At 38.4% G+C, this 14,097-nt stretch overlaps 1 protein-coding gene across 1 annotated transcript; it reads left to right on the top strand.

Moving 5' to 3' along the window:
• Positions 1 to 2,994: 2,994 nt before the first annotated feature.
• On the top strand, positions 2,995 to 13,614 carry LOC141444391 (thioredoxin-related transmembrane protein 1-like). Its single transcript, XM_074109947.1, has 7 exons — positions 2,995 to 3,182; positions 5,356 to 5,523; positions 5,922 to 6,096; positions 6,377 to 6,478; positions 7,972 to 8,094; positions 9,621 to 9,707; positions 9,878 to 13,614. The coding sequence occupies exons 1-7, from the start codon at positions 3,031 to 3,033 to the stop codon at positions 9,962 to 9,964; spliced, it is 894 nt and encodes a 297-aa protein (XP_073966048.1). The 5' UTR covers positions 2,995 to 3,030; the 3' UTR covers positions 9,965 to 13,614.
• Positions 13,615 to 14,097: the final 483 nt, after the last annotated feature.

Below are 14,097 nucleotides of genomic sequence, written 5' to 3'. Positions count from 1 at the left end.
CCCGTTTAAGAGCTACGGTGCCACAGACAGACAGACGCACACACAGACACACATAGCGGTCAAACTTATAACACCCCTCTTTTTGCGTCGGGGGTTAAAAAGCGAACGGTTTGCAATGATGCATTCTGAGAGTTTGAAATTTTGAGTTTTGAATTTGAAAAGTTTTCGCTCGACAGTCAAAGTTGATAAGAGTGCGATTAATTTTACTCACCCTAATTATGGAAAAGGTCCAACCACAAAGTGTTGACTTTAATCACTTCTCGTTTCACGTACTTAATGTACATACAACGTGGCAACGTTACCGTCTGTTACCTAATTGTATGCAATTTTACCTGTTCACATTGTTAAGAATCACCTAATTCGCTTTCACGTAAAAAACAGTATTGGAATCGAACCATCCGTTTTAGAACTACGATGACGCAGACAGACAGACAGACAGATTATGGTGTCAAACTTATAACAGCTCTATTTTTGCGTCGAGGGTTAAAAAGTAACCGAACATTTTTTGAACTATACTTTTATTCCAAACTATGTACTTGTATGTATGTAGCCGTTACCCGCGACTCCGTCCAAGCAGAATTCGTTTATCGCTATCCTGTGGGAGTTGTACATTTTTCCGGGATAAAAACTATCCTATATCCGTCTCCGGGACTCATTCTACCTGTATACCGAATTTCATCTAAATCGGTTCATTGGTTTAGACGTGATGAAGTAACATACAAACAGATTGAATTAGGCCTTATCATGCGTTACTTTGCGAAGGTCCATGTAAATGAACTGAAACAATACCTACTTACTTAAACAATACTTTGCTCACCCGCGACCTTAACATAGCTACGTTTATGCAAGAAATGTGTGTTCATGTAGTTCCTCCACCTCCACACTGTAAGAACACAAACATAAACTTTCGCATTGATAATTTAGTGGGATAGTGGGATAAACACATCTGGTAATGGAAAATATTGGCCAGTACAGTACGCGCCCTGTGACCCTCAAGCTCAAGTATCATAGACACACGTCCGTCCATAGACAAAACGCGCTACCGTCGATCGATGGCAGACGAAGCCCGCGAAGCCCCGCAGCGACGCACCGTGACGCAACACCTTTATTATTTATACACGTACTGGCCGTCTTTAAAAAATTAATGACAGTTTTAAAAATAAGACGTTTGAAAAAAGAATGGCTGGCCGGCCGGCATGCGTAGCACTTATCTGCTTTATGAATGTCAATAGTAATAATCTTTTGTTTAAAAAAAAATACATTAAAAAAAACAAATATAGCATTTCCTTACCAAATTTCAATTGCACGCGGGCGTAGCCGCGGGAAAAAGCTAGTTTTTAATAAAATTTTTGCTCACAAGTTTATGAACTCGTCTGTACATACAATCAAACATACGAACGTAGAAAGTTAAATGAAAGCTTGAAAAAATTGAATCGCCGTTTCGTTCAGGCACAGAATAGATAGTACAATTCAGGTAAATTTATTTTTATTCTGCCCTTTCATTCTGAGAGGTGGCCTGTGCCCAGCAGTGGGACGTAGTACCTACTTACATACATAGGCTGGAGTGGGATGATGAATTTCTTTCCATAGAATCCTTGATATAACTGAAACATTGGGCATAAGTATGAACATTGAACTACTACCTACATCACTCAGCTGCTTTCACAATAATGTTGAAAGAAATTAAATGAACACGTTACGTACAGTCGAGTTCATAAACGTGTGAGCAATAATTTGATCCAAAATATCTGAACACGCTTCTACTCTACGTTAACAATAGAGTCCTGTTCAGATATTTTTGATCAAATTTTTGTAGCTAAATTTTCCGAGATGAAACATTGCGAACAATCACAACTGATGTCGGTGTGTGATTTCCCAAGGAGTTTAGAAAGTTTACTGACAGTGACATCTAGTAGCTGCGCGTGGCGAAGTTGGTTGTGGCCTAACGTGGGCTTTGATGTATGCTTTAGTAGTTTGATTAAAGTTTATCAGAGGGCGCTGTAATATAAAACCTTCGTGCCCACAAACTACGTTTTAGGGTTCCGGAGCCAAAATGGCAAAATCGGAACCCTTATAGTTTCGCCATGTCTATCTGTCTGTCTGTCTGTTTGTGTCTATCCGTTCGCGGCTTTGCTCAGGGACTATCAATGCTAGAAAGCTGTAATTTTGCACGGATATATAATAATATGTAAACTATGCCGACAGTGGTACAATAAAAAAATTAAAAAAAAATGTTTTTAGGGTACCGCCTATAGACGTAAAGTGGGGGTGTTTTTTTTCTCATCCAACTCTATATTGTGGGGTATCGTTGGATAGGTCTTTTAAAGCCGTAAGGGGCTAAGACGATTTTTCGATTCAAAGATTTGTTTGCGAAATATTCAACTTTAATTAAAGTGCAAATTTTCATGAAAAAAAACGATCCCCTAAAATCTAAACCGGTGGGCGGAAAAATTTGAAAAAATTCAGAATGGTAGTAAGTATATCAAATTTTCAAGGAAAACCATAACGGCTAAGTTTGCTTGACAATTATTAGTAGTTTAAGAGTAAATAACAGCCTAAGGTATAAGTTATACCTAAACTTGGAAGATTCCGTATAAGACGAAATCCTTAGAAAAATATTACTTAATTTTTTCGTAATGGCTACGGAACCCTATTTTGGGCGTGTCCGACACGCTCTTGGCCAGTTTTTATTGTTTAGCTCGCTCATTTTAATCATTTGTTGTTTGTTAGATTATAGGGGTTCAAAAAGGAGGCAAATCGTAATTAAAAATAGAAAATAGTAATCAATAATAACAATGTAATGCCCGGTTCGCATTATTCCAGTAAGACCGTTCCAGTAGCATCACACTACGGTGCTCGATCGATCTTGTGTAACTCGTTTGGATTGTGACTCCGCAATGTATCGCTACTGGCATGATTTTACTAGAATAATGTGAACCGAGCATAAAGCCACTCTACCTGTGTAGCTTCTGTTTAGTGACAGTGACAATTTAATTTGTTTATTTATGTGGCAACACTTCAAAATCAGACATGGCGCGGGTACACAGAATTCCGGAAATTTTACACTTTTTCATTTATTTCTCAATATTTTCATGTTGTTTGTTTAACATAACAAGTGCAAATCGGGAACTAGATGAAGACAATTGGCGGGACATACTTGAAGGAGAATGGATGGTAGAATTGTGAGTAAAGTTGTTTTTTTCGACCGGTGTCGTTTCAAATAAAAACGTGTCAGAATCTTATGAGCTATAAATTGTACATCCCGGAGCCGTCTAGTATTGTTTCTTAAGATTATTTATAGCGCAAGTGCTTGTCTTTTAATTCAGGGGTTATTCTAGCTCTGATAGAGTAAAGGTGTACAAAAAAACGTCGTCAGAACGCTAGAGTTCATCAACCATGTACAAGGCCGCAAAGGTCTAAAGAACCGTTTTGAAAATCATGACGCATTATCTATTGTTGTCAGACTTTTTCACTGAAGTTCGGGGAACCGGTCGTCTGTTGTTTTTCATTTACATTAAAAGAGATGCATTTTAAACTGGTTGGGACACCAATAAGCTGAAAACTTTATGTAATACAAGGTTTTTTTTAACGTATTTGTTAAGTTGCAAGCAAATACTCAGAATAGTTCTCCAGTTGTCGCATTGACTACAATTTAGATTCATTTTCATTCATAATATTTAGATATCCACAAATGCTTGATTTAAAAAAAATATATCTACTTACTGTCGCACAGAAATTTAACTGTCTTGTGGGAAATGTATACATTCCTGGCACCAAAAGTAGCATAAGTTACTCAGAAATAATCTAACTTTGTGAAGATAACATTTTAATTGGTTCAGTAGTTGCAGAGATAATCTACATAGAAACAAAACAAGTTGACCTCTTCATTATATACATATAGATAGTATAGACTACTAACATAAATCTTAAGAATGTCTATCCTTAAAAATATTGACATGCAAATTTGACACCTATGACCAACAATCCAACTAAGAGTTACATCACTTGTTACTAATGCAAGATGTAAATATGTTAATCACCTTTTCATGGCTGATTCATTAAGTGTAGCAAATAAGGATATTACACCGTTGATTTAAAGGTGATATGGTACTAGTATTGATAGGGTTGCTGTTATTTTGGACAATTGACAATGGGACATGTTTTTGCCAAAAAAACTGTTCAATAAATTCAATAAATATTTGTCTATGGAATGAATCAAAATACTATATAGCTTGATAAATCAACCCTTTTTGGCAATAACATGAGATTTACAATTACCCGATCCTACATTATTTTCATGTTCTCAATCCACACTGGATCTGTATGGTAACTACGGCTCAAGCCCTCACATTCTCAGAGGAGGCCTGTGCCCTACAGTAGGATGTAAAGGCTGAGATGATATTATTGTCATTCATTCTGGGTTGACAACTACTGGTCTTGCATTAATCTCACCCATATCAAGCATTCAAAATCTATAATATGACACGTCTGTTGTCACACTTTGAAATAGCTATTACATTTGTTGAGCTAAAAAATCTGCTCATGAAGGTATAGGGTTTGATACATAAAGTAACACCGTTATTTCATTGTTTCAAACATTGAAACATGATACTGTTTAGCTAGAATTCTTGCTCAGTAAAAACCGATAGATGTTTATTGTTGGTAGGTATATTACTGTTTCATTGGCCAGCTTAACGCATCCACTGCCACCTGGCTTCCAAGGTGCCACTGACGCATGTGTGCATTCAAAATGTATGAATAATTATGACAGCGGCACTGGGCAAAGTTCCGGAAACCCATATGCGTCGGTGGCAGTGAATGCGTTAAGCTTTTGCACATAAGTATGTTATTGGTTATTTGTTTAATAGTTTTGATAATGATGCAGTAGTCAAAACCTGCATCTAGCCTCCTAAAGCCCAAATTGTAATTCAGACCCAGCTTCTTCAACAGTTGTGCAGTCATAGAGTACCATGGTCCTACCAGAAGTACTTATTAAATCCCGACTTATTTTGTTTTTAAAATTTTGTGCTAATCTGTGAGCAAGTATAAAAATTGTACTACTGTGTCTTATCAGGCTGGAAACTTACATCTTGACAATGATAAATATTTTTGCTATTTGTTATTATTTTAATTTACTGCTGAAAATTGCACCACCTGCTGTTACCTTGTCCTCACTTATTTCTAGTAAAAAAGGTTGCCCGGAAGAGATCGCACTGAAGCGACAAGACTGACTATTCCCTTATTCTCTCTGTGTATCTGTTTTCTGTAGGTATCATTTACTATTTGTGATCTCATTATTAGATGTCGCATCTAGCGATAAGCATGGGCGCATTTAAAGGTTGTTGGTTGTTCCAGCTACGCGCCATGGTGCCCGGCGTGCAGCGCGCTGGCGCCGGCGTGGCGCGAACTGTCGGCGCGCGCGGGGCGCCAGGGGCTGCGCGCGCGCACGGCCGCCGTCGACGTCACCAAGGCGCCCGGCCTCAGCGGACGGTTCGTCGTCACAGCGCTGCCCACCATCTACCAGTGAGTCCACTCAAACTCAAAATATCTTTATTCAATTTAGGCCCCCTGGGCCCTGGCTTGGAATCACAATCGCTTTCACCACTTCTTTCTGTAACACGGTGTAAGACGAAGATGGAATGAGATGGACAATACGTCCGCTGGTTGGTTCAACAGGTCTCCATTGCTATTCAGCGGGGCAATGGTGTAATTGGGATCTTTGGGTCAGGCAGGACAATGGGTGGGGATTGAATATGTTAAAATCGGTTAAGTTGTTTGTTTATTTGTATATTTTATAAGGTTTGCTTATTTCTATATTTTTTATTAATTTGATGAAGCATGTAGCTAAATACTTTTATGTTTTTAGTTGCTAGCGCAGGCCCTAAAGCTAGCATGAAAATAAACCGTAATTAATGTTGCAGTGTGACTGAGGGCGAGTTCCGTCAGTACAAGGGCCCTCGCGACGTGGACTCTATGCTGGGCTACCTGGAGCAGAAGCGCTGGAAGCAGACGGAGCCCGTGCCCGCGTGGAAGGCGCCCGACTCGCTGCAGATGGGGCTGGTCGCCCAGTTCTTCAAGCTGTCTCAGGCGCTGAGGGTGAGTGTAACAACCAGTCACCATTGTCACCATCTCGATAAATGACGGTCTACCGGATTGTTAGATCAATATCCCAAAATCTTTATTTAGAAATATAGGTTGGGTTAAGTTATGTTAAGTTTGCATGAGCCCAAAGGGCCAAAAACACACATAAGTAGGAGCTCCGCGTCAGCTGGTGGTCAGTTGGTAAAAAACCATAGTGAAAAAAAGCATGTAAATAATTTATTACTGACAGTTTTCCTCTCAGGAATTCTCTCTCTATTTGAATGTGTTGTTACAGAGCGTCCATAACATGCTGATGGAGACGTATGGGTTACCGACCTGGGGCTCGTACCTTATCTTCGCCGTGGCAACCATCTTTATAGGAGCCTTACTTGGATTGGTATGTAACTGTAGTCTCTTTGTTTTGAATGATATGTTTCGTCTTGTGACTAATGTATCTCGGGACGCTTTCTTATGCTTTGTCCCAGATCAGTCCAAAATTTAAGGCTATCTTTTTAACCCCTGACGCAAAGAGAGGAGTGTTATAAGTTTGACCGCTATGTGTGTCTGTGTATCTGTGTGGCTGTCTGTGGCACTGTAGCTCTTAAACGGTTGGGCCCATTTGAATGCGATTTTTTTTATTTGAAAGATGGTTTTCTAGCGATGGTTCTAACACATGTTTTATCAAAATCAGTTCAGCCGTTTTTGAGATATTGAACTTTGAAGTGACAAAGTTGGGGGTTGTCCTACTTTTTGTTGGATAATTTCAGTAGTATAATTGTATTTTTATCTTAATCGGCGTTATTAATATTATTTGAAAGGGAGGAGGTTAGAATGCAGGTTTTTTTTTTACATTCAGCATATGAAAGGTATATCTATCACAGTGGACAGGCAGCCTAAGTGACAGTGGAAAGGGCAGTTTGCTTGAAAAGGTGGTCATTAGAGTCGATGTGGTTTGAGTAGCCACAAGGTGGACTGATGTCTCAAAGGTTGAATTCCGATGAATCACTGTGGGATTCTTTAGGGAGGCCTGAATACAAATGAATGAAACTGAATACAATGGTCATCTTTCGGCAGACGATGTTGATCGTCGTCTAAAGTGTCACACCTCGTAACTCTTTCCAAGAAAATCTTGTAATTCCATTGCTACAAATTTGTAAAAAAGTTTTTCTGTTTAAGTATTATTCCTAATAAATTTAATAATTGTATTAATATAATAAAACCAAGACAGACCTTTATATAAAATTTTTGGTAGTGAAGTTTTTCGTGCCTCCAGTAAAATTTGATCTGATGGAGTTATGTACGAGGTCTGGCACTGGAACCACAATACAAAGTAATAGGCAGTAGATTGACTCGACCGTATTCTTGAAATTTATACCTACTACGGCTGGGTGGAGCGCTAGGGTTGGCGTCTACAAAAAGTAAAACAAACGTGTGTACATTTTTATTGTATGTGTGTAGTTTTACGTGTAGGAATAAAATATATGTTAATTTTATGATTATTTACTTATTAATTAAATTATAAGATACAATGGTAATAAAAAAAATGCGTCTATTGCGGCAAGTTCGAAACGACTTGTTGATTTTTGTCACATAAATAATTCTCATTCTTATGAAGCGTCAGTACCGAGCGCTATAGCCACGTTACGGAATCGAAACGGGGGCGAATAGAGCGGGCGGCGCGGCGCAGCACTCGACCAGCGACCGGTCTGCGCGGCGCGCGGCGTGGCACTGCGTAGTTTTGTCTTGCGAAGATTGGTTAGCGGCCGTGTAAATGACGCTTGGCTGTGTGCGTGCGTCGATTCGGGCGCTAGTATGAAGTCGAACTAGTGGATATTACTTGTATTGTGGTTGAGCCGACGCGGACGTGATGGATGATGGTTGTTGTTCCAGGTGCTGGTGTGCGTGATCGATCTACTGTACCCGCCGCGGCGCGGCAAGGAGTTCGTGCCGCAGGCCGAGCTCGACAAGCGCGCGCGCGGCGACGCCGACGCCAAGAAGTCCGACGACGAACAGGTAATACCGCTACTCGCGTTACTGTGTCTGTGTGGGATCTAATATGTGCTCTAACACCCTAAACTTGATAATCGTTTACATGTCATAAGTCATAAAACAATAATGCCAATAGGGAATATTACTGCAATGTTCTGCGGTCAGAATGCTGCACTAGCACAAGTAAACAGTTTTTTCACACCTCTCCTTCAGAAAAGTAACTTCTCCCTGATGAGAGGGAGCAAAGTGCAACTTTTCTGTTCAAGGCTTTTCCAAGTGTTTTATTGCAAATGCCATTTTTTTAAGTTGATAATTGGAAAGCCATCTATGCTGGCTGGTCATTTTCTATGCTGGTTGTTCTTTAATAATGTTTAGAATTTATTTTTTTCAAGTTTCTTAATGCTCGGTGTGAAAAGTTGTATGAGCGACTCGGGAGCAAAATTATTTTCATCTTGGGCGTTAACACTTGAATCCCTTATTACGCTCAGGATTCTATTGTAGAATCCTTCGCTACATTCTGGATTCAATGTACGCCCTCGCCGTAAATACACCATTTTGCTTCCTTGTGACACAAATAACTATAGAGTCAGTCCGTAGGATGCCATAATATCATATTATTTCAATTAAATATTTGGAAATATAGCTCTATCGTTACTATCGAAGTAAATATTATGTTATTTTGTTACTAATAAATATATCATGATTGGCGGTTTGTGCTAGTGTCGCCCCCTGAGCAAAGCTTTGCCTTATATTCCCTATATGTAGACGTGTCTGTCAACTTGAAAGTTCGACTTTAACGGCATATTCATTTGATAGTAACTTGTTTTTAAATTGATAGACCATAGATTTCTCTACGGGATCGAATCAGAAATGAGGAGATACGTAGAAGAACAAGGATTACCGACATAGCCAAGCGAATTAGCTCGTTGAAGTGGCAATGGGCAGGCCATATAGCACGGAGAACAGATGGTCGCTGGGGCCGAAAGGTTCTTGAGTGGAGACCGCGGATCGGCAAGCGCAGCGCAGGACGTCCACCAACGAGATGGACGGATGACCTGGTTAAAGTCGTGGGTTCACGGTGGATGCAAGCCGCTTCCAACCGAGGCAACTGGAGGCCTATGTCCAACAGTGGACGTCCTATGGCTGATATGATGACTTATTTGGCTGATGGTACACCGATTAGTAGAGGTTTAAGCCTAGGATTGATTTATATTTGTTAAAAATCAGAGCACTTGTATGTACAGTAGTTGTTGTTGTGTGTATGTACATCTCTAAATACCTGCGCTTTCTGTACTGCTCACTATGAGTTGGTGTTCAATAAAAAGTAGAGAGTTGTACAGAACCGGGATTGAATTACCTACTGATAAATTATTATTATTAAGCGCTGGTTTTTAACCGCCACAGCCGACAAAAAAAAACTGAAAATCGTCCCATATGCGCCACGAAATTCCGACATGGCCACTATGGCACTTTTTTCAGCTGTCGTGTTTTACCGACCGTGGCGGTCAAAAGGTTATGGGGAATAATCTGTAAACTGTTTGTTTTGACAGGAGGAGCTCATCAATGAAGACATAGTGGATGACGTGCAGGAAGCCAACGAGAACGACAGCGACGCAGAGAAGAATTCGCCCAGCGATGTGAGTTGAGTAGGCTGTAACATATAGAAATGGGACAATATTTGAAAAATTACTTTAAGTCCCATATCGATTCTAGGCACTGCTACATTACAACAGTTTAAGTGGTTTTACCTATAGTTTCGCCTATCGGTTCCAATGTATTAAGAAATTTTATTTTATTTAATTCACAGACATCAGAAGAGGAGGCCGGCGACTCCCGCGGCGACAACAGCGCGCGCGCAGAGGTGCGCAAACGTCGCCCGCGCAAGGCTGACTGAGTCGCGACTGGGTGACGCATAAAAGGGGGGGGGGGACGTACCGGTCCAACACTTAGCGCTTTTGTTAATTACAATGTCGGTGAAATAAGCTTTCGTTGAAAAGGTTTTTAATGCTAGCTAAAGTAGCTTTTTTTTGGATTGTCATTGAGCTAACATGTGTACCCAGTACCGGCTGTTTACATAGGTATACCAGGATGTGGCCGAAAAATATTATGAAATACAATAATCTGATAGCGAAATTCTGGTTCTGCTAGGAATATCTCCGCAGGACGGAACTCCACAACGATTAATGGCATTGACTTAAAATTTAATAAGGAAGTGTAGTTTCGATGGCAATGCAACAGTCAACGAAAAGTACAGTCGGCGAAAAATGCTTAAATTAAAAATGTTATTTTTAACCAAAACTTATATCACCGTTTTTTTTTAAAGTGATATTTGCCGAGACTGTCCCCCAAATCAAAATTACTAAAATTGTTCAGTCATCGGCATTAAATATCAGATAGGAACATGCATTCAAAAGCATCTAATATGCCTTAACGGCTGTAGAAATAGAGTTGTATTAGATATTTTTGAGTGAATCGTTCTATTAGGCCCCTTTACCACAAAAATTACAAGTGGTACAAATCGACATAATTGTTTAACTTTCTCATACAAAAGTGACAATTACAGCCAGAATCGTTTATAATGACATCGAAGGGACAGCAATATTATGGTCATTAAACACGGTTGGTCGTTATAATATAACCAGTGTTACTTGGTATACAGGGTGGAAAGTTGAGATGGGGCAGCAAGGGCAGCTACTAGATCCCTTGCTGCTACGCGAAAATGCTCTTAGGAGACCTTTACTAACTTTTTGAGTGATGACAATCGACATTCACAGATTTTTGATAAAATGTACAGTCAGTGAGAAAATCGACAGATTTGACTTTTTTTTAACGCCAATCGGTCCCATTTCTATCAAGGATTAAATCACTCTTTGAGACCAACTAAGGTTAGAGTACTAGAACACCCACAAATCAAAGAAAACTTTTTCCATACAGTTGTACGGTACTAATTTTCAAAGTGAAACTTTCGCATGTTTTTTTACGAATATGAATCCTTTATGCTTAATGCCCCATCTCAACTTTCCACTTGTATAATAGTGTTGGGACTTTTTTCTTGGTCGTTACATCCGATATGTCGTTATAACTGGTGTTCTATACCGGTTTTGACTGAATAGAATTGTAGTACTTGTAAAGTTTGTGGTATAGTTGTCTGATATTCTGGGTAACTGTAACGCCAATTTTTCCAACATAGTAAAGACACTTTCATTTTTTTTGAGTTTTATATAAAGTCTTTAGTGCAATGAAAGTGTCATATTTAACCTTGAAATAATTTTAGCTAACTCAATGCTCTTGAACACCAAAATGGTTCAATTAATGCCTTTATAAAGTTAATTATGAGTCATACTTTGATGCGAAATCTTCAAAACTTATCACATTTATATCGCTTAATCGAGATTTATAAAACATTCTTAAATATTATAAAGCTCTCTTTTTATCAAATTGAAGGTTTCGCGTATTTGTACGAGTATCGATCAATTAAATATGTTACACACGATAATTTGATGTGTTACGATGATTTAATAATCGAATCTGGGCATTTAAAAAAAATGTAACTTTTCTTACAAAATGTATTTAATTTTTTCATACAAATTTTATGAGTCAGTTTTGTGACGCCCATACCGAGTGTATAAAAAAAAACGTCACAAAACTGACGTTTTTGTTTGGGTCATTTTTTCAAACTATCGAAATAGATAGTGCTCTTTATTCTGAGTAGGAAAAACCATACTTTTAATAAGATTGAAAAAAAGACAAGGTACACTTTTTTACGAAAATGCCCATCTACGACTTGAAGGAAAGACTGACTTTCTTCAACGAGAGTGAGCTCAACATTTTTGCATTTTTGTGGTTTTAAGCATACTTTTAATCTGGCCGAGTGCATTCCTTACAGAAACATAGCTTTCCTTGATTTTATAGAAATAAAATAATCGTTATTCACGTATTTAATTTAGTAGTATATATTACAAATAATTCATCTTGGATTTAACATGAATTCAATAACGACAGTAAAAAGTAAAATGGATAAAAGAATTAAAAGTTTTCATTATGAAATGTTGCCATGTTCAATCATTTTTCTAAAATGTGACAGTTTTAAAGAAAATGGCGTCGTCATTTAGTTTCTACTTTAACTGTCGTTCTCTCATTATGACCGTCTGTCTGTTTAGAGACGAAACGGAAACTAAGACCTACAACGCTACTCTGCTAACGCTCCGACGTCAAAATAAGCTATACTGTGTGAGTACAGTTTTGTAAGGAATATACTCCATTACTTCGGTTAAGGTACACTCGAAATCCTTAAAGAGCGTCACATGGACTAATGGTTTGGGTTAAATTAACACAAATACCTCTGAAGCCGAAATAAACAAATGAAAGGCGTAGATAACCCTAGTATAATATATTTCACAAAGTTCTATCGTCCTTTAGTTTGATAATGTGCACTAAAGTTCATTTCAATAGAATTTAATCATCTCGTAGTCACTTGCCAACTGGTATGGCCATCGAATGAGGGTTTTCACAGAGGCGAAATATCGCTAGATGGCGTTAGTATCGTGAGGTTCGTTTGATGTTTTAGTCTTGCTTGTGATTGGCTTATTTAGATATTTATCCAATCACAAGCCAGTTCGCTAGAACTAACGACTTTTGCTGAAGTCTTAGCGACCATAAAAAAGTTTTGACGACAAAAATGGTTTAGTGACATCTGGCGACTTTTGAAATACAAATTTGAACAGTTCTAAGACCGAGAATGGATACATTTTTTGTCAACGCGACGACAACGAGAATTACAGTGCCAAGAGATCTATATGGAGAGCGACAAACGTGCTTGCGCACCAAATTCAAACTTTATTTAATTAAAGCTCTATTCGTTAATGCTCTAGCTTTAGCTTTAGCTATTTAAAAAAAAAATCAAATCAATTTCAGTGAATTCGGAAATCTTCTAATTTAAGGTACTTTTTTTTCGTATCCCAACATGGACTTTAGTCCTGAGTCCGCTCGCTCCTGGTGGAATTAATTTTAGCGAGTTTCTAGCAACTTTTGATTTTAAGTTTAGCGACTCGAGTTTCTAGGAGTTGGCAACACTGATTTTGTAATGAACAGAACGACAGAAATGTCGAATGAATCTCACGCACGATACTATGCCATCTAGCTATATTTCGCCAGTCGAAAACCCCTCATTATCTAGGATCCTAGTCATGTAATTATGTTCTAAGACTCTTTTTTTCTACATATTCTATTGGAATGATTTTTACGAGGCACAGGATGTAATGGTATCATTATGTATTTCTTTTTACATATTATAGAATCTTTAATACTCAAGTTAAGACGAGGTTTATTTATCAAATTTTTGTGTTATGGAAATCATATATTTCTACTGAGATTTATTTTATTTACGGCTCAAACCACCAGTCGGTGTTACGCTAATAGTTTGTAGTCAACACGCAATTTTAATATTTTGATTTAGTTTCGCACCAAATTTTAGTTTACACTTATTTAGACGCTGTTCTCTGACACGTTCTAGGTTTCATTTGAAAATTATGCTAAATATTAGTCTTTTTCATGGTATCATTTAAAATGATGATTCACTCCAATAGGATGCGTTCGAAGCGTAACAACGTAGAGGGTATGCCATCACAGTATTCGTTTTATATTTGACGACCTGATGGCCTAGTGGTTAGAGAACCTGACTACGAAGCTTGAGGTCCCGGGTTCGATTCCCGTGTCGGGGCAGATATTTTTATGAAAAATACGAATGTTTGTTCTCGGGTCTTGGGTGTTTAATACGTATTTGAGTATGCATTTATATCTATATGATTATCTTTATCCGTTAGTACCCATAACACAAGCTTTGCTAAGCTTACTTTGGGACTAGGTCAATTGGTGTGAATTGTCCCGTGATATTTATTATTATTATTATTTTATTACTAATTGGAGATTCGCTTGCAACTGGGGGTAAATGAACTCAATCATAATTAGTATGGATACGCCGCGCGATACCGGCTTTCGTGTTGTTATAACTTGAAATAACCGTTAAAA

Source organism: Choristoneura fumiferana, chromosome 29, assembly GCF_025370935.1.
Source record: "Choristoneura fumiferana chromosome 29, NRCan_CFum_1, whole genome shotgun sequence".
NCBI lineage: Eukaryota > Metazoa > Arthropoda > Insecta > Lepidoptera > Tortricidae > Choristoneura > Choristoneura fumiferana.
This window is presented reverse-complemented; position numbering and strand designations above follow the sequence as displayed.